The sequence below is a fragment of the Biomphalaria glabrata genome, chromosome 10 (assembly GCF_947242115.1).
Source record: "Biomphalaria glabrata chromosome 10, xgBioGlab47.1, whole genome shotgun sequence".
NCBI lineage: Eukaryota > Metazoa > Mollusca > Gastropoda > Planorbidae > Biomphalaria > Biomphalaria glabrata.
In genome coordinates, this window is record NC_074720.1 from 42,925,938 (window position 1) to 42,946,144 (window position 20,207).

Below are 20,207 nucleotides of genomic sequence, written 5' to 3' on the forward strand. Positions count from 1 at the left end.
TGGAACTTTTGATTCATATTTGAACATTGAACAAGAAAGACATCTATTATTGAAAATGAGTAACTTCAGTGTAGGTACCTGTACATAACTTTAAATCTATCTGTATAGGCCTAAAAAGCCTAATGAAATAGATCCACATAAAAGCAGATCTATCTGTTGGCCTAAAAAGTAGATCCACATAACAGTAGATCTATCTGTTGGCCTAAAAAGTAGATCCACTTAACAGTAGATCTATCTGTTAGCCTTAACAGTAGATCCACATAAAAGTAAATCTATCTGTAGGTCTTCATTCTTAAACAGTACAGCCATTACTACATCTGTGAGATTTACATTCTTATGTCTTCAACTAGAACACATCAAATGCTTAAAAAAATAAGTACATATAAAGATATATATATAATCCAAAATAAGCTTCTATTAGTTACACTAATGTAAACATCTTCAATAACAGAGCCAATAAATGAACAAGGATGCTATAGACATTGTTTTTCCAAACAGGCAGCTGCACACTGCACACCATTAGCCATCTCTTTTAAAGTTTGAGTTGAGGTGTATACATCTTTTTTTTAATTGCACTTACTGTAGTGAAATTGAGGGCAATGCAGTCATAATAATTTACATTTCTTTTTCTTGACTTTTTAAAAATTGTTTTTTGTTTAACTCTGTTAAATTTGCATAAAACTTTCTACAGTTATAAATAATATCTACAAGTAAAAAGAAATAACTTGACAAAAGAAACAGCACCATTGTCAAATGTACATAATGAAATCCTGAGATAGAAAACATTGAATTCAAATTAAGAACAGTGACAACAAAAAGAGTCTGCGGACAACATTAAATGTAAAATAGTATAGTATACATATTACAACAGCTTTAGTTCCTAATGTAATCTAGTGTACATATTCCAATAGCTTTAGTCCCTAATGTAATCTAGTATACATATTACAATAGCTTTAGTCCCTAATGTAATCTAGTATACACATACAATAGCTTTAGTCCCGAATGTAATCTTGTGAAATGAAAGCATTACCAAGGGAAAAGGTGTGCACACAATTTCATCATTATTTCTGAGTGCTGTTGAAAGATGTCTCTTTTGTAACAAGAAAAACAAATTTGAACAATTTTTTTTTAAATAGACAACACTTCTTTTATGCAACTTATACAGTACTTGTTTTTCTCTTGAAATTTCATGAATGTTAGATTTAAAAAACAATGAAATAGACCAAACAGAGGCCAATGTATAGATCTAGTACACTTTATATATATTCCAATTTATAAGCATTAAGATCTAGATCTAGAAGAGGATGCACAACATTGTCCTGGACATTAATTTATTATACTCTTGAATCAATAAAGCTTGACTTTTGAAAATTCACAAAAGTGATAGTCCTTTCAAGAACGCGCTATTCCTTTCAAAACGGATGTTGGATCTAGATCTCTGTTATAGTCAAATTAAAAAAAAAATTATTTCATTTTTTTCTACTTGAAAAATGATAACAGTCAAACTAGAGTTTTCCTCATGTGGCCAATGAGCTAGTAATTTTTTTCTCAGCAATAGACATCAACTGTTAAATTACTAGAAAAATTGTTAGAGCAATTTTTTGAATCAGTGTCCAAGTTCCTCAACTCTCCATGAGGTATTGTAAAAAAAAAAATTAAATTAAAAAGTTATTTCATATTCCCAGATCTACATGGTGGGTAAAGAGCTTCTACAGGAAACAGAAAGGAGAGATGGGAAGACAGAAGAAATGATGGGAAGACGCTATCATGAAATGAAGGAGACAAAGACAGGGAGAATTATCAAAAGATCTTATGTGACGCACCGGTGGTCCAAGGAACTAAAGGCAATGTGAAGGTGAACATTTAATTGGCAGTCTCTGCAGAGTGGTGCCCAGAGGGTAAAGAAGTAAAAAAAATTATATTGAAATAAAATGGGTGTAAATGTTTATAAATAAAAAAAAAATAATTGAAAATTAAAATTAATAATTATTTATTTATAAAGCGCTGTTAACAAACAAAATGTAGGCTCTAGGAAAAGTGATTACATTACAAAAATAATGTACAATGTAAAGAAACTAATTAGATTTGACTCAATTTTAATTTTAATTATTCCTCTGGTTAAAATAATGGACTGCATTATTACCATTCACTTCTTGTGTTTCCTGCCCAAAGCTGAATTATAATAATGTACCCCTGGCTCTAAACAGTCTAGTGCAGCGGTTCTCAACCTTTTAAACTCAACGACCCCCTTTTTACAATCTCACTCTTTGGCGACCCCCATCCACACAGCAATAGAAGAATAGACAAAAACAATCCATATGTTCGATGGTCTTAGGCGACCCCTGGCAAATCGTCAATCGACCCTTAAGGGGGTTGCGACCCACAGATTGAGAACCCCTGGTCTAGTGTTATGACCATATTACAAGGTCCTAAGGAAGAAGTAGATTATAGAGAAAGCGATAGGAAAACAACCTATATGAATGGGCAAGCCTGCCATTGAAAGAGATTCTATCCAAGGCAAAAGATAGAGAGGAATGGAGAAAGACAGTTAACAGATCTTGCATGATGCCCCAACAGACTAAGGCATAGTGAAGGTGACGTGTTACTGAAATTACTATTGAGATTCAATATGAACATAAAGATCTACCAGCACCATTAGGAACAATGTCAAACATCTACAAAGCTAACAACAGGACCATCGCAAGTGTTGCTGTCATCATCTGGAGTGCTGTGTGAATGGTGCAGGCGTTGTTGTTGATGTTAGCACTAGCGCTGTTGTTGTTGTTGATGGTGCTGGTCTGGTCGGTGGGTCTGCTCGTACGACATGACCCCGGGTACCCAGTGACATTGGCACAGACTTCCTCCATCGACATCATTTTTAGTACAGTGTAGGTTCTCTGCAAACATTTCCATTAGAGGACAATTAACTTAAGTTTAAACTTAGAGGAAAATAAAACCTAGAAAAACTCAAATTTAAACTTAAATGAATACTTCAAGATGGAAGATACAAATTAAAGTAGCAATGATATACAACATTGAAGCATAACACACAATACACAATTAGAAAAAAACAACTAATAGGCTTGGACTGCTAGGACAAAGCCAGATGCCTGTTGGCTGAGTGATAAAGCACTTGGCTTCTAAACCAAGGGGTCCTGGGTACAAATCCTGGTGAAGAAGGGAATTTTTTATTTTGAAATCTTTAGGGCGCCTTTGAGTCCGCCCAGCTCTAATAGGTACCTGACATTATTTTTGAAAAAGTATAGGCGGTTGGTTGTTGTTGTGCTGGCCACATGACACCCTTGTTTACTGTGGGTCACAAAAGACAAATGACATTGACATCATCTGTCCCATAGCTAGGTATGAGAAGGGAACTTAGGAAAAATTCGTATAAGTGCTCCCTCTACCTAGTGCCATTAAAGCATAGAAGGGGTTGCCTGAATCAGCCAGGAAAATTAAGTTTAAGTCTCTAACATGTGAGACTAGATTGACACATGGATATGGCAAGGGCGTAATAATCTCCTCTTTTGAAGAAACCACTATAGTGTAACTAGGGAATGCAGTGACTGAGTGGTTAAGTACTTGGCTTCGAAACCTGTGGTCTTGGGTTCGAATCTCGATGAACTGAGTCCACCCAGCCTGCTCATTAACCGATGGCCATAGAAACAGATGACCTAAACATCATCTGACCCATGGATAGCAAGGCCCGAAAGAGAAACTTTACTAATAGTGAAAAAAAAAGGTAAGGTTTCCCTTTCAGACCTTGCGATCTATAGGGCAGATGATGTAAAGGCGCTCAATTTTTATAGAAACAACTTCAGATAATAGAAAGTATACAATTTCGAAACATTTACCATCTTGGCGAATCCATCATTCACTGCACGGAACCAAGTGACCCCAACTAGTTCAGTCAGATTCCAGGCCTGTAACACTGGCGTCAGTTGAATTTGGCATCTGCATCAAGGATAATGAGCTTAGTAAAGTGGTGCCGTTATTATTGTGTTATTAATTTAACACATAGTGATGAAATACAAAGGGAGGCTACACTCTACAGAAACTCCATTCACATCTACAAGTACATGTAGAATGTTTAAGGGATTATACATTTACAGATTAACACAGATTTAAGTTTAATAACCAAAGCACCGTCCCCCTTTTACCTCCTTAATTAGTAAGACAAAAGGACGCCCGTAAAAAAAACAAAAAAAACCAGCACACCAGATCGGAAGAAATAATGATTTGGAGTTCATTGAGTGCTCCTATCGTAATCCAAAGTTATCCAGATCCTCTACAACAGGGGTTCTCAACCTGTGGGTCGCAACCCCCTTGGGGGTCGATTGACGATTTGCCTGGGGTCGCCAAAGACCATCGAAAAAATGGATTGTATTTTGTCTGTTCTTCTATTGCTGAGTGTGTGTGTGGGGGGGGGGGGGGTCGCGGCAGAGTTAGGGATTGTAAAAAGGGGTCGCCGAGCTTAAAAGGTTGAGAACCGCTGCTCTACAAGGATGCCAACAGTGTGGTGTACTTCAACAATAATATTGGAGACTGGTTTAAAACCACGGTTGGAGTAAGACAAGGCTGCCAACTTTCACCAACACTTTTTTTCAATTTCTTCCTTGAAAGGATAATGGAAGATGCTCTCGAGGGCTAAGAATGTACTGTTAGCATTGGAGGAAGAAGAATTACTAACTTGCGCTTCGCAGATGACATTGACGGCCTAACAGGGACAGAAGAAGAACTAGCTGACTTGGTGATGCGCATTGACAAGACTTCCGCAGCATATGGTATTCAAATAAATGCCTCAAAACAACAACAAATTATGACCAATAGACAGCAGGGCTTTGGAGACGAAAAGCTAGTGTTGGCAACTTCAAATATCTCGGAGCTAGTGTCTCAGATGAGGGAACAAAACCTGAACTACTGGCCCGAATTGCACAGTTCACAGCAGCCCTTTCAAAACTGAAAATAATATGGAAACACAAAGATCTGACTGATGCGCTCCTTGATCATGGCCACATTTGTATATGCTTTCGAGTCTTGGACGCTGATTGCAGAGCTAGGGAGGAGGATCCTAGCAATGGAAATTGAGATGCTAATGAAGGATCCTAGGTATCACATTCAAAGACCGCATCACAAACCAAGAGATTAGTAACAGAGTTATTGCAGCGATCGGACCCCATGATGACTATCGTAAAAAAATGCAAGATAAAAATCTATGGCCATATTACAAGATCTTCTCGGCTCACAGAGACCTTCCTTCAGGGAACAGTACCAGGAAAAAGAAGAAGAGGCAGACAGAGAAAGCGATGGGAGGGCAACCTAAAAGAATGGACGGGTCTGCCATTAAAAGAGGTTCTAACTAATGCAAAATACAGAGAGGAATGGAGAAAGACGGTCGACGAATCTTGCATGGTGCCACAACAGACTAAGGGATAGGTAAAGGTTAAGGTAAAATCGTAATGTATCATGAGAATAGTGAACCCAATCAAAGAACGTCGGCCTGGTCTTGCAGTTTACTCGCAGGAGTGTCGTTCTGTCATCTGCCAGGTTCACACCCTGCCCGCTGCCATCCCTGTGAACTAGAAAGTAGATTATCTTCAACTTAAGGAACATCTGAACAGGGCCAGCCTTAGGAATACGCAAACTAGGCAGCCGCCTTTGGCCTCGTATTGGTTGGGGCCTCGCACAGGACTCAAAGAAAAAAATTGCGAAGCATGGATCAAATCTCAAACATAGCAGAACTCTAGTTGCCTAACAGCAAGACTCTTCTATGATTTATCCACGAATGTTTAGATACAAATTGGTTTAAGACATCTTATCTTATTTTATCTTATATAATACAGACGTTACTTCAAAAAAGAAGATGATTACGTCCTACGCGCACTGGCGGATCCAGGGGGGGGGGCGGTAGGGGCGATCGCCCCCCCCCCACTCGGCCGACCCCCCCCCCCCCCGAAGGAGGGGGGCGGACGAATTATAGTATAGAATTCACACAATTTGTATGCGAATTTATAACTTATGTTAATAATATATACTAATTATTTATATTTCAACCAATTTTTAGATTATTTCGCCCCCCCCCTTTCTAGTATTTTGGCCGATTTGGTAGGGTGTGGAGGGGGCGATGGCATCAATCCGCCCCCCACCACCATAAACTCGAGTGGGGGGGCGGTCCAATTTATTTGTAGAAATCACAGCTTGCTAACATAATCAATTAAATATCTATATGATTAAAACTTGTTATTGGTATTTTAACCGGTCTTTATATAATTTCGTTCACCTGTTGGCCGATTGGAAGGGGAAGAGCGAATACCTCCACCGCCCTTCCCATCTAAACCCTTTGAGTGTGGGGGCGGTCTAACTTATATGGAGAAATCATAGTATGTGAACAAAATTAGTCGAATATCTATATAATATGAACAGGTGGAAGTGCGATACATGCAATCCCCTTCCCCCCATCGGACAAATCAATACTTTTTCTTTTTGTATTATAGTAAGAAATTACAAAATTACAAAAATCTGTCACTAATATAATTTATATATGCTATAAAGTAAATTCTTATATCGAGTCGCCCGCCCAACCCCTATTCTTTAATGCAAAATGCAATCAATAGCAGAAATTATAAAAAGGAGCGAGAATTAATAGTTTTCATTTTACCGCCCTTGCCCTTTCCAGACAGAGTTTGTGTAATTTGACCTGAATTTATCATAACTATTTTAAGAAAGACTTTGCTTTGGAAAAGTTATAATTCAAACGAAATTTTTCAATATAACAGTCACGGTTGAGATGAGTTCAAAAGCCAGATAATCTTTTCCTAGTCGACTTTTTCCAACCTTTACTCTATCTCATATTTTTCTAGTTAAATAAATTTAGGACTATAACTCACAATGTATACTAGAATTTTATTGAATATTATTAATCGAATTTTTATTTTTTTCGGCGGCGATTTTCAAAACCTTAATCTAAATATGTGGGGTATCTAATCTTTTCAAAGAACAAATCAGTTGTATTTGCAATGTATTAAGGGACTATAAATTCATATTAGAATATTTTTCTCATTATTCAAAAGGCTTTTTATAATAGAATGAATAATGAGCTGCAGATGTCAGGAGAATGCGTTTCAGCCGTGAAAAATGCAAGAAAACGCTTTTGGCGACAGGGCTTCGCCCCGAACCCCACTGATAAATTATGAGCTGTAGATGTCAGGAGAATGCGTTTAAGCAGTGAAAAATGCAAGCAAACGCTTTTGGCGTCAGGGCTTCGCCCCGAACCCCACTGATAAATAATGAGCTGTAGATGTCAGAAGAATGCGTTTCTGCAGAGAAAAATGCAAGAAAACGCTTTTGGACTTAAGAAGCTTACAGCGCTCTCCCTGACCCCCAAGCTTGCAAGAGAAAGACTTTTTTTCTGTTTTTTTCGCCGAAGATTGAGAAACAGTCTTATTTTATTCTCATCTGTCGAATATATATATGCATAGGGTTAGGGTTTACTGGGCGTTAGGGTTAGGGTTTGGAAAAAAATCGCCCCCCCCCCCCACTCCAAAGTTCTGGATCCGCCAGTGCCTACGCGTCATGCATTTAGTCATGCACATTAACCAATGACCCTAATTCCGCCAAGTCACTGGTTTTTCCTAGCTAGCTCAGGCAACCCATTCCATGCTCTAATAGCACTAGGGAAGAAGGAGTATTTGTACAAATTTGTCTTAGTATATGAAACGAGGAATGGGCCTTTACCTATTTGTGCGAATATCGTTATAAATGTTTGGAATAATAATCGAAAGCTACGGAAATTGCGCTATATGAGTTTAACTCCTAATTTAGGTTGGCTGCCTGGTCGTGCGGTTTGCGCGCTGGACTGTCGTTCAGATTTATCGATGGTCCAGGGTTCAAACCCTGCCCGCTCCCATCCCCCGTCGTCCTGCGGGAGGTTTGGACTAGGAAGTAATTATCTTCAACTCTGAAGGAACATCCGAAAACATGTAAAACAAGGTATTTAGATATTGTTTTTTTTATTCATTGCTTATATATTTTTTTCTATTTCGTTTGGGATCACCGTATTAACTGTGCACATAGAAGCTGAAATTGCTATAATCTTAGTGCGCAAAGAAGCTGAAATAGCACTGAAGCAATTTGTAGATGTCACGGTATTTTATAGTGCAAAGAATTAACGTAGATCAACCATTAATAATTGTAACTTACATCCAACGTCCGTTCGGACAAAAGTGGTCGATGACTGAATTGTTGAGCCTTTCGACTGGTTGATGAAACAGGAGGAACATGTATGTCCGTGGAGCATTACTGAAACATAAGAATTTACACACACATAATGAGGAATTAATTAAAATTAAAATCAATTACATGATTGATTCAAAATGATTGATGCGATTCACTCAATGTAAGCTTTGTTTTTTTAATATTTTACTTGTTTGTAGGCTACTACAAACCATGTTTGTTTGTATTACTGGTAGGGTGTCGGCTTGGCCATGTCTAGCATTTGAATGTTTGTAGGCGTATATCAGTTGTAGAAAATTTGAAGTTAGTTGGCGACGGGAGACTGAGGTAGTCGCCCTTGGCTTTGAGAGAGTTGATCAGACTCGGAGACTGGAGATTGTGAAAGTTAGTTGATAGTTGTTAGAGTTGGAAAATGTTTCCTATCGGAGATAGAGAGCTTGTGTTGGACTGAACTGGGGCTTGGAGTTGCTCACCATCGATCTCCTAGACAACGGCCTTCACAACTACCCAGGGCAGCCCCTGTATATAGGCGGTTTGTGCCAGTCTGTAAGTGAAGTTTCGTACAATGAGCAGTCCTAGAGGAATCCATTGATTACTTCCCTTTCGAGCAGATACGTATAGCCTATAAAGTTAATATTGTTTACAGAGATCTCAAAATGTCTGTAGCTTCTAAAACATTCACTTCTACATAACAACAGTTTCAAGTGTCACTATGTGAAGGCGATGTCAAAGGTGACTTTTATCTGGATTCATCCTATCAGAAAAGTTTATCTATCTCGTATTTTTGAGTCGTAAAAATTCTCTGGATTCTGGATACTTTGAAATGACATTTTGGCTTCAAACATATTCACAATTATAATTTAAATTTTTTTTAAATAAAGACCCACATGAAATGAAAATGTTATGATAATCAAAGAAAATCTGGATGAATAAGACTCCTTTTTGTCATAACTAGTTGGAAATATAGCCATGTCTTTAATTTCGGATAACTTAAGTTACGTTTTTAAGTTTTTATTAATGTTGTACTTTTCCATCGTCGCCCAGAGTGCTCCGTGCCATACTCGATCGAAAGCTTTCTTGAAATCAATAAAGACATGGAAAAGATTCTCTTGGTGTTGGAGATATTTCTCACAGAGTATTCTGAGGCTTAGGATTTGTTCTGTTGTGCTGCGACCTTGTCTAAAACCCGCTTGTTCTTCTGATATGATGTTGTCTGCTATCGGTTTTGAAGGTTTAATGTGATTTTTAACTGTACTATGCTGGCATGGCTTATGAGGCTGATGGTGCGATAGTTTTGACAGAGTTGTAAGTTGCCTTTCTTTGGAAGGGTGACGATGAGTGATTGGGTCCAGGGATTGGGCCATTCTCCGGATTGCCAGATCTTGTTGCAAATCGTATAGAGTGCGTTTATCATGGTTTCTCCTCCCGCCTGTAGAAGTTCGCCAGGGATGTTGTCAACTCCGGTCGATTTTCCCTATTTCAGGGCTTTTACTGCTGATGCTACTTTCGAGCGAAGAATCGGATAGTCGTCTATGTTGGATACTGCCGGGACATTTAGTATTTCTGTATCTCCTGAGATTTCAAATAAATGCCGAAAAACAAAACAAAATATGACCAATAGCCAACAGGGCTTTAAAAGAGGCATCAGTATTGGAGTTGAAAAGCTGAATAGTGTTAGCAGCTTCAAATACCTCGGAGCTATTGTCTCAGATGAGGGAACGAAACCCGAACTATTGGCCCGAATAGCACAGTCTACAGCAGCACTTTCAAAACTTAAAAATAATATGACAAGACAAAGGCTTAGCCCTCGGCACCAAAATCTGACTGATGCGCTCCCTGGTCATGGCCACATTTTTATATGGTTGTGAGTCTTGGACGCTGACTGCAGAGCTAGAGAGGAGGATCCTAGGAATGGAATTGGGATGCTAAAGAAGGATCCTATGTATCACGTTCAAAGACCGCATCACAAACCAAGAGATTAGAGACAGGGTTTCTGCAGCGATCGGACCCCATGATGACCTGCTAACTATAGTGAAAAAAACGCAAGCTCAAAATCTATGGCCATATTACAAGGTCTTCGGGGCTCGCAAAGACCTTCCTTCAGGGAACAGTACAAGGAAAAAGAAGAGGAGGCTGACAGAGAAAGACAGAGAAAGCGATGGGATGACAACATAAAGGAATGGACAGGCCTGTCATTGAAAGAGGTTCTAAATAAGGCAAAAGACAGGACTGAGGGAGGAATGGAGAAAGACGGTCGGACGAGTCTTGCTTGGTGCCCCAACGGCCCAACAGACAAAGTGATAGGTAAAGGTAAAAAGGTAAAAGCCATGTCATAAAATATTTTTATCTTGTTTATGGTTTCAAAAGCTCAATTCGTTTATTGCTTGGTCCAAAGAACTGAAATACTTAAGGTATTATTTGAATAGATCCAAAATACTGAATTACTATACTTACGGTATTATTTGAATAGGTCCAAAATACTGAATTACTATACTTACGGTATTATTGGATTAGGTCCAAAATACTGAATTACTATACTTACGGTATTATTTGAATAGGTCCAAAATACTGAATTACTATACTTACGGTATTATTTGAATAGGTCCAAAATACTGAATTACTATACTTACGGTATTATTTGATTAGGTCCAAAATACTGAATTACTATACTTACGGTATTATTGGATTAGGTCCAAAATGCTGAAATACTTACGGTATTATTGGATTAGGTCCAAAATACTCCGACAGCTCATCGCCACTACTGACATCTCCATTTCTGATGTTCGTAACTAGCCAGTGGGTGAAGTATCGCGCGTTCGACTGACCAGCTTCCACAGCTGGGGCAACATCTACCATGAACAGTGTGTACACTCGACCTATTTGAAACAAACAAACATGGCGGTTAAGCAGAGCAAAAAATACGGAAGAGGTCATACATTCGAATTTTCTAGATTATATTTTAAAAATCTAAGATTGCATGAAGTGATCAATTTCAATTTTTTTTTACAAAGACGTGAAAGAAGTTACGGTTGTGACTTAGAGATGAAAGTTACCAGAAGTGCTCTAACTTCTCATCACCTTGCTTCGCAAAAGGATGATCTGCCATTTAGCTTCTAAGTTTTACTGAAGAAGAAGGAGCGGCGGTGGCTGAGTGGTTAAGCGCTTGGGTTCCGAACCTAAGATCCTGGGTTCAAATCTCGGTAAAGACTGGTGTTTTTAGGGTGCCCCTGAGTCCATTCAACTCTAATGGGTACCTGACTTTGGTTGGGGAAAGTAAAGGCGGTTGGTTGCTGTGCTGGACACATGACACCCTGCACTTAAACCGTTAGCTAAAGAAACAAATAACTTAACATCATCTACCTCAAAGACAGTGGCGTAGCTAGGGTGGGGGGAGGCGGGGGGGAATTTTGAAAATCCCCCGGGACCCCACTTGAGGGGGGACCCAAATGAGTGTTTTTTACATTTAAAATTAAATATTACTAAAAATTAAGGGGACCCCAAAGAGGTCAAGCCCCCCCCTCCCGGGCCCCCAAACGATGGAAAACGCCTAGCTACGCCCCTGCTCATAGGTCGCAAAGTTTGAAAGGGAAAACTTTACTGAAGAAAGCTGTTGATGATACAAATATTTGAGAATTTCAAACAGTTGGTTGTTCCTGTATCTTCTGTGTGGGTTACAACTGTTCTTTGAACACACAGAAGCTAAAATATTGCTCATCTTTGAACACATAGAAGCTGAAATATTGATCATCTTTGAACACATAGAAGCTGAAATATTGCTCATCTTTGAACACACAGAAGCTGAAATATTGATCATCTTTGAACACACAGAAGCTGAAATATTGCTCATCTTTGAACACACAGAAGCTGAAATATTGATCATCTTTGAACACACAGAAGCTGAAATATTGCTCATCTTTGAACACACAGAAGCTGAAATATTGCTCATCTTTGAACACACAGAAGCTGAAATATTGCTCATCTTTGAACACACAGAAGCTGAAATATTGCTCATCTTTGAACACACAGAAGCTGAAATATTGCTCATCTTTGAACACACAGAAGCTGAAATATTGCTCATCTTTGAACACATAGAAGCTGAAATATTGCTCATCTTTGAACACATAGAAGCTGAAATATTGCTCATCTTTGAACACATAGAAGCTGAAATATTGCTCATCTTTGAACACATAGAAGCTGAAATATTGCTCATCTTTGAACACATAGAAGCTGAAATATTGCTCATCTTTGAACACATAGAAGCTGAAATATTGCTCATCTTTGAACACATAGAAGCTGAAATATTGCTCATCTTTGAACACATAGAAGCTGAAATATTGCTCATCTTTGAACACATAGAAGCTGAAATATTGCTCATCTTTGAACACATAGAAGCTGAAATATTGCTCATCTTTGAACACATAGAAGCTGAAATATTGCTCATCTTTGAACACATAGAAGCTGAAATATTGCTCATCTTTGAACACATAGAAGCTGAAATATTGCTCATCTTTGAACACATAGAAGCTGAAATATTGCTCATCTTTGAACACATAGAAGCTGAAATATTGCTCATCTTTGAACACATAGAAGCTGAAATATTGCTCATCTTTGAACACATAGAAGCTGAAATATTGCTCATCTTTGAACACATAGAAGCTGAAATATTGCTCATCTTTGAACACATAGAAGCTGAAATATTGCTCATCTTTGAACACATAGAAGCTGAAATATTGCTCATCTTTGAACACACAGAAGCTGAAAATGTACCTAAAAGGTCTGCTATCTATTCCAAGCTTCGGATTCGACCACAAGACATCCAACATTCGAACACAAGAGTTTAACTTACTTCTGTATCTGTTAGCATCTTTCATATTCATTGGGGACAGCGTCACTCTTGGCCGAAGTCTGACAACTGCTGACCTTACTGGACTTTCATCAAACGGATTTGCAGTAAACATTCCTGACCTATCAATAGGCCATGAATTAAATGAGATTAGCAATAAAGAGGCATGGAACTATTTGTTTATTAGGGTGTTATTTAATGTATTTTTGTTTTGTATTTATAACAGGTCTTAATTACTTTGACTAAGTTCAAATTTAAGAATTTAAGTCATTGGTTAATATGCATGACTAAATGCATGACGCGTAGGACGTAATCATCTTCTTTTTTGAAGTAACGTCTGTATCATATAAGATAAGATAAGATAAGATTTATTACGGTGTAATAGTTTTTTTTTTATAAAGTTAGTTTTCGAGAAAGATTATGATTATTATCAAATTTGAGTTAAGGGTGCAGAGGATCAAATCCTCATTTTTAAAAATGTGCTCGTCTCCACGTAATAAAAGGGCCCGTGGCTATCCAGCCATGTCGAATTCAGAAGTCATCAAATCTAGGACAGTCAAAAAGAAATATAAAACTGTTTCCGCCTCCTTTTAGCAGACGAGGGCAGAGTAAACGAAGCGTGACCAATCTGTATATAAGGAACCAAACGAGGCCAGTACTGTTCCGACCTCGACAGCCACAGAGGCGGCCTTGGTCACGGGCGAGTGTCAAATCAGGGCCACGAATATTTGTAAGATGGGCTGACGGCGACAAAAGTTTCTCTTTATCGAGGGGCCTCTCTGAGGCACAGGCCTGGGTCAGTCGCCCCGCTCACCTCCCCACTGGCATCCACCACCGAGAGGCAACCCGCTAACAAATACGTAGGACGTAATAATCTTCCCTTCAGAAGTAACGTCTGTAATTCCTAAGAAAAGAATACAGATCAAACTAAGTATAACGATGACTTGCTTTCAAGAACAGGCCCGGCCTTGGATAATTGAAGGCCCTAAGCAAAGTGAATTTGGTGGCGCCAAAAGAAATTTACTTAAAAAGGGAAACTTCGAAATGTATTAAAAACCTGCCAGCAGAATGAGTTTATCTATATCGACAAATAACTGAAATTCATAAATCGCTATTTCCGTAGTAGAGACTTAGACTAGTAAACATATCTTATATTATCTTTCAATATATTTCTGCTTTATTTTATTTCTAACTGAATCTTGTTGTAATAGGCCAACTTTTGTATATTGTTATCGAGTCTTAGTCTATACTATAAGCCCATAATAAAGAAGTTTGCTATTAAATGTGATGTGTCATAAAAAGGGTGAAAAAAACATAAACTAGACAAAAACTCGCTGGCTGGTTTGGCCAGTCATTGGTCACTTTGACCAGACAAGGGAGTGCTACCTACGTGATTGAGTAGTTAGTACAACAATACTCCACCCGGAAGTCGCCAGTGTTGTAGGTCACCGCTAAGTTGAGGGCCAGTGATGTCAGGTAGGTGTTATTGAAGTCTGTTGACTCAGTCGAGTTATCTCCCCAGCTCATGGACAAGTTCGACAACTTTGCCACTTGATGTAACGCTGGTCAATAAAAATTTTAAGTTAGAAAAAAACATGACTGGATTGTTCGTCGTTTTAATTAAAAATATTATTATTATTATTTTAAGAACGAACGAGTATTCATTCTAGGGCACTGCCAGGGTCGTGTTTCGTTAAAGAGAAACAAAATTCATTGTAGTCCCTTTATCAGTTTCCACCGTATAATTTTCCGAATATGTGGCAGGTCTGTATCATTATCGCCCTCTGACAGGCAACGAGAATATTCTTAGGGATGTTAAGGGCCTTGAAGGTATCTGTGAGGTCAGTTGTTATTAACCCCTCGGTTGATATAACAATGGGGCATGTTGTTGTTTCAGATAACTTCCATAAACGCCTTATCTCCGAGCCTAGGTTACCATATTTTCTTTGTTTTTCCATTTCAGTTTTTTATGAGACAGTGGTGCGGGGATGTCAATAATAGTAGCGTTTTTTTTTAAATCAATGAACAGCTGATCAGGGTAATTAAAATCTACAGTTATGTCGGTCAAAATAGGCTTATTATTATTATTTTTGGTTGAAATTTGTTGCAACAATATTTTCATATAGAAAGAAGGAGCAGTGTTTTAGTTTGGTGAGATTTGTCGCCCCTGCCTTATATAATAAGGTAGGAGTGACACTTAAATTGAAAACACGAGAGTTAAAATGACAAACTAATCTAAAAAAGTTTTAAACAGGTTATGTCTTAATGTTCTTCTTGGAAGTGGTGTAGCATGTTGTCTGGATGAGATCAATGGGGAGTGAGTTGCAAACAGAAAAAGCCTGCAGACCGTAGATTGGCGTAGATATACATTGAAATTTAAATAGTCCCTTTCACCTTCTATCCCTTAATCTGTTGGACCATTGGGGCACTAAAAATCTGTTGGACCATTGGGGCACTAAAAATCTGTTGGACCATTGGGGCACTAAAAATCTGTTGGATCATTGGGGCACTAAAAATCTGTTGGACCATTGGGACACTAAAAATCTGTTGGACCATTGGGGCACTAAAAATCTGTTGGACCATTGGGGCACTAAAAATCTGTTGGACCATTGGGGCACTAAAAATCTGTTGGATCATTGGGGCAATAAGAATCTGTTGGACCATTGGTGCACTAAAAATCTGTTGGACCATTGGGACACTAAAAATCTGTTGGACCATTGGGGCACTAAAAATCTGTTGGACCATTGGGGCACTAAAAATCTGTTGGACCATTGGTGCACTAAAAATCTGTTGGACCATTGGGACACTAAAAATCTGTTGGACCATTGGGGCACTAAAAATCTGTTGGACCATTGGGGCACTAAAAATCTGTTGGATCATTGGGGCAATAAGAATCTGTTGGACCATTGGGGCACTAAAAATCTGTACGACCATTGGGGCACTAAAAATCTGTTGGATCATTGGGGTACTAAGAATCTGTTGGACCATTGGGGCAATAAAAATCTGTTGGACCATTGGGGCACTAAAAATCTGTTGGACCATCGGGGAATAAAAATCTGTTGGACTATTGGGGCACTAAAAATCTGTTGGACCATCGGGGAATAAAAATCTGTTGGACTATTGGGGCACTAAAAATCTGTTGGACCATTGGGGCACTAAAAATCTGTTGGACCATTGGGGCACTAAAAATCTGTTGGACCATTGGGGCACTAAAAATCTGTTGGACCATTGGGGCACTAAAAATCTGTTGGACCATCGGGGAATAAAAATCTGTTGGACTATTGGGGCACTAAAAATCTGTTGGACCATTGGGGCACTAAAAATCTGTTGGACCATTGGGGCAATAAAAATCTGTTGGACCATTGGGGCACTAAAAATCTGTTGGATCATTGGGGCAATAAGAATTTGTTTGTTGGACCATTGGGGCACTAAAAATCTGTTGGATCATTGGGGCAATAAGAATCTGTTGGACCATTGGTACAATAAAAATCTATTGGACCATTGGGGCACTAAGAACCTGTTGGACCATTGGGGCACTAAGAATCTGTTGGACCATCGGGGAATAAAAATCTGTTGGACAATTGGGGCAATAAAAATCTGTTTGACCATCGGGGCAATAAAAATCTGTTGGACCATTGGGGGCACTAAAAATCTGTTAGACCATTGGGGCACTAAACATCTGTTGGACCATTGGAGCACTAAAAATCTGTTGGACAATTGGGGCAATAAAAATCTGTTTGACCATCGGGGCAATAAAAATCTGTTGGACCATCGGGGCAATAAAAATCTGTTGGACCATTGGGGCACTTAAAATCTGTTGGATCATTGGGGCACTAAAAATCTGTTGGACCATCGGGGCAATAAAAATCTGTTGGACCATTGGGGCACTAAAAATCTGTTGGACCATTGGGGCACTAAAAATCTGTTGGACCATTGGGGGCACTAAAAATCTGTTAGACCATTGGGGCACTAAAAATCTGTTGGACCATTGGGGCACTAGAAATCTGTTGACCGTCTTTCTCCCTTTGTCTCTCTCTTTTGCCTTGGATAGAACCTCTTTCAATGGGCATTCGTATATGTTTTCTTCCCATGTCTTTTTCTGTCTGCCTCTTCTTCTTTTTTTCATGGTACTGTTCTCTGTAGACAAGTCCTGAAAACCTTGTAATATGGTCAATGGCCATAGAGTTTTAGTTTTCCTTTTTTTGACAGTAGTTAGCAGGCCATCGTGGGGTCCAATCACTTAATCCTGTCTATAATCTCTTCGTTTGTGATGCGGTCTTTGTATGTCATACCTAAGATCTTTCTGTGGCATCTCAAGTCCATTGCTAGTATCCTCCTCTTTAGTTCAGCAGCCAGTGTGCAAGATTCGCAATACCGCAAGAGACGAAGTCTAAGACTTCTTAATTTTGAAGACATATGTTAAGATAACAATTAACTCTTGTCTGTCTTGTACACATTTCTGTACACCTTAGTTCTCCCGCTTCCCATTCTGGGATCAAGTTGAAACTTTGCACAATTATTCATTGTCCCTAAGACTAAACACAAATCAATAAAAAAATTAACCAATTAAAAATTTAATTAGTGGTGATTAATTGAGAAACTTTGATATGGAAAAAGGGAAATAAATATTTCAGTATTGAGAAATATGGCTTTAAGTATGCAGTTTTTTTTCCCTTATTTAAGCCTTTTTAAAAAAGTATTTTTATATTTTGCATGTCCCGAATCTGCTGAGGCATCTTGGTTGAAGAAAAGTGTACTTGATGCTTACTCTTTGTGTGGTATTTGACTTTTTTATAAGACCATTCATGCGGCGCAACATTTTGGAAGACACGTGACTTAGTCATCAAGTTATTGTATACGATATGGTTGTACAAAAAAAAAAGGTAAAATGTTCTTTCGTAATTTAAACATGTTGACATGTAAAACTAACTTCTGTGTGACTCTATTAGCTAGTTTTTCATTAAGGTCTTCCCTGGAAGTCTACTAGGACACCCAGATATCTGTTGACTTTAAGTTTAAGGGTTAGTATTGTCTTCATCTGAAGTTTCACAATAATTTTAAAAAGTTGTCTCCCTTTTCATTATTGAACATAGACTTATAAACTGGCTTCAATTGAGACCAATCCTTAAGAGTAGGCGTGTACACAGAACTGTGACGTAGCAACCTGTGGTCAGAGTAGACCAATAGCTCGTTGCCTCGTGTAATGTACTAGTTTAGAGAGTAGGTTAGTTTTGTTAGACAAATATATTGTGTATAGTTTTAGTGACGTAGTTAGACAGACTAATGACGTAGTAGACTTAGACGAACAAGAGACCAACATGGCGTTATGTTAGAAGTAGGCTGTGTTTTGAATAGTAGTTAAAAATAGCGACGTTTTAGGAAGACTGGACGGATTTCCCAGTGATAAACAAAGTGCCATTGTATACAAGTGAAACTAGTTATGAAGTATATTTCTATTTTGTAATGTTCTGTGGCTAATGTTAAGTAATAAATAATACATAGTCGAAGTCAGATGAGATTACACCAGAAAATGCCGACCACATCCTCCAAAACCACCCCAATAGAAAGAAAACTATATGGAGAGCTCCCTGATTTGGAAACCACTGCGCAGTTCATCTCATGTATTGGTCTAGTCATATGAACACTCCCACACAACAATGAGAACAATGAAGAAGAAGAAGAAGATTAGATTAGCCCATAACACATGCCACAGGTCTATGTTCAGGACTGCTATAACAGTTTAAACACACCGCCTGGCACACCTAAGTACAAATAGAGGTAAACAAGTCCAACCATTCTACATTTGCAAGTGCACTGTCCAACTTACGAGTCAGTCGTGAGATGAGCAGAGCACAGTTGTCTACCACGAACTTATCTTTATAGTACTGGACAGAGAATGGATCAGCTTCAAGTGTTATTATGTTGATATGACTAGGTCCTGAGGAGACCAAATATACAATGTTATTATGTTGATATGACTAGGTCCTGAGGAGACCAAATATACAGTGTTATTTTGTTGATATGACTAGGTCCTGAGGAGACCAAATATACAAAGTCATTTATGTCACAAAGAGAACAAAAACAAAACAAAAATTATTCTGTATATAAGAAAAAATGGGAGTCGCTGTGGCTGAGTGGTAAAGCACTTGGCTTTCGAACTGCAAGTCCGAGGTTGGAATCCTGGGATTTTTACATTTTAGGATCTTTAGGGCGCCTCTGGATCCACCCAGCTCTAATAGGTAACCGAAATTAGCTGGGGAAAAAGTAAAGGTGGTTAGTCGTTAACCGTGGGACAAAGAAACAGATGGCCTTTAAATCATCTGCCCTATAAATCGCAAGTTCTGAAAGGTGAACTTGTTTATCTAATAAGAACAAAAATGTGGGGTCTTATTTTACATTACACTGATATCTATTGTATATGACTCACTTTGTGAAAGCTCTTGACTGAATTGATCTCTGAACTCCGACAGGACGAACCTCCCTTGATGACGTCCAGTGATTGCCTCCACAGCTTGGGCCACGGAGCTTTGGTTCAGTCTTACCGTTTGTGGAATGACCAGAACTACGACTGGATTGCTGATATAATATGGATTGGACGGAGCGGAGTAGTTAAATATAGTCTGAAAATACATTGAGCAGGGATAAAAATAGTCTTACCAATGAATACGTATGAATACACATCATTGTGTTGAGACATAAAAGGGCCTTAACGTAGTAAACATGGAGGCGCGGTGGCCGAGCGGTGAAGCGCTTGGCTTCCGAACCGGGGACCGGGGTTCGAATCCTGGTGAAGACTGGGATTTTTAATTTCGGGATCTTCGGGCGCCTCTGAGTCCACCCAGCTCTAATGGGTACCTGACATTAGTTAGGGAAAAGTAAAGGCGGTTGGTCGTTGTGCTGGCCACATGACACCCTCGTTAACCGTAGGCCACAGAAACAGATGACCTTTACATCATCTGCCCTATAGACCACAAGGTCTGAAAGGGGAACTTTTTTTTTCTTATATAGTAAACATACACACACATTGTATGCGTGATATTGTATTTTATATTGTAACATCTTTCCGTTGTTATTATAAGACGGAGTCTGTGTAGACACATATATAAAAAAATGCAAAATTAAAAAAAAATAC

At 38.7% G+C, this 20,207-nt stretch overlaps 2 protein-coding genes across 2 annotated transcripts in view; both read right to left on the reverse strand.

Annotated features, from left to right (window-relative positions):
• Positions 1–1,926: 1,926 nt before the first annotated feature.
• LOC129928837 (uncharacterized) lies at positions 1,927–10,751 on the reverse strand. The gene is made up of 4 exons (XM_056045196.1): positions 10,731–10,751; positions 8,200–8,298; positions 3,855–3,954; positions 1,927–2,897 (listed from the first exon to the last, which is right to left on the reverse strand). Exons 2-4 carry the CDS (start codon positions 8,277–8,279, stop codon positions 2,676–2,678), a joined length of 402 nt encoding a protein of 133 aa, XP_055901171.1. The 5' UTR covers positions 8,280–8,298; positions 10,731–10,751; the 3' UTR covers positions 1,927–2,675.
• A 159-nt stretch (positions 10,752–10,910) lies between these two features.
• Positions 10,911–20,207, reverse strand: part of LOC106056806 (uncharacterized) — a 25,599-nt gene continuing 16,302 nt past the window's right edge. Inside the window, exons 5-9 of the mRNA XM_056045180.1 lie at positions 19,503–19,695; positions 18,903–19,013; positions 14,466–14,637; positions 13,079–13,197; positions 10,911–11,108 (exon numbers count right to left, since the gene is read on the reverse strand). Coding sequence (XP_055901155.1) covers positions 10,942–11,108; positions 13,079–13,197; positions 14,466–14,637; positions 18,903–19,013; positions 19,503–19,695 — 762 coding nt within the window. The 3' untranslated portion in view covers positions 10,911–10,941. The remainder of the gene's footprint in view (positions 11,109–13,078; positions 13,198–14,465; positions 14,638–18,902; positions 19,014–19,502; positions 19,696–20,207) is intronic.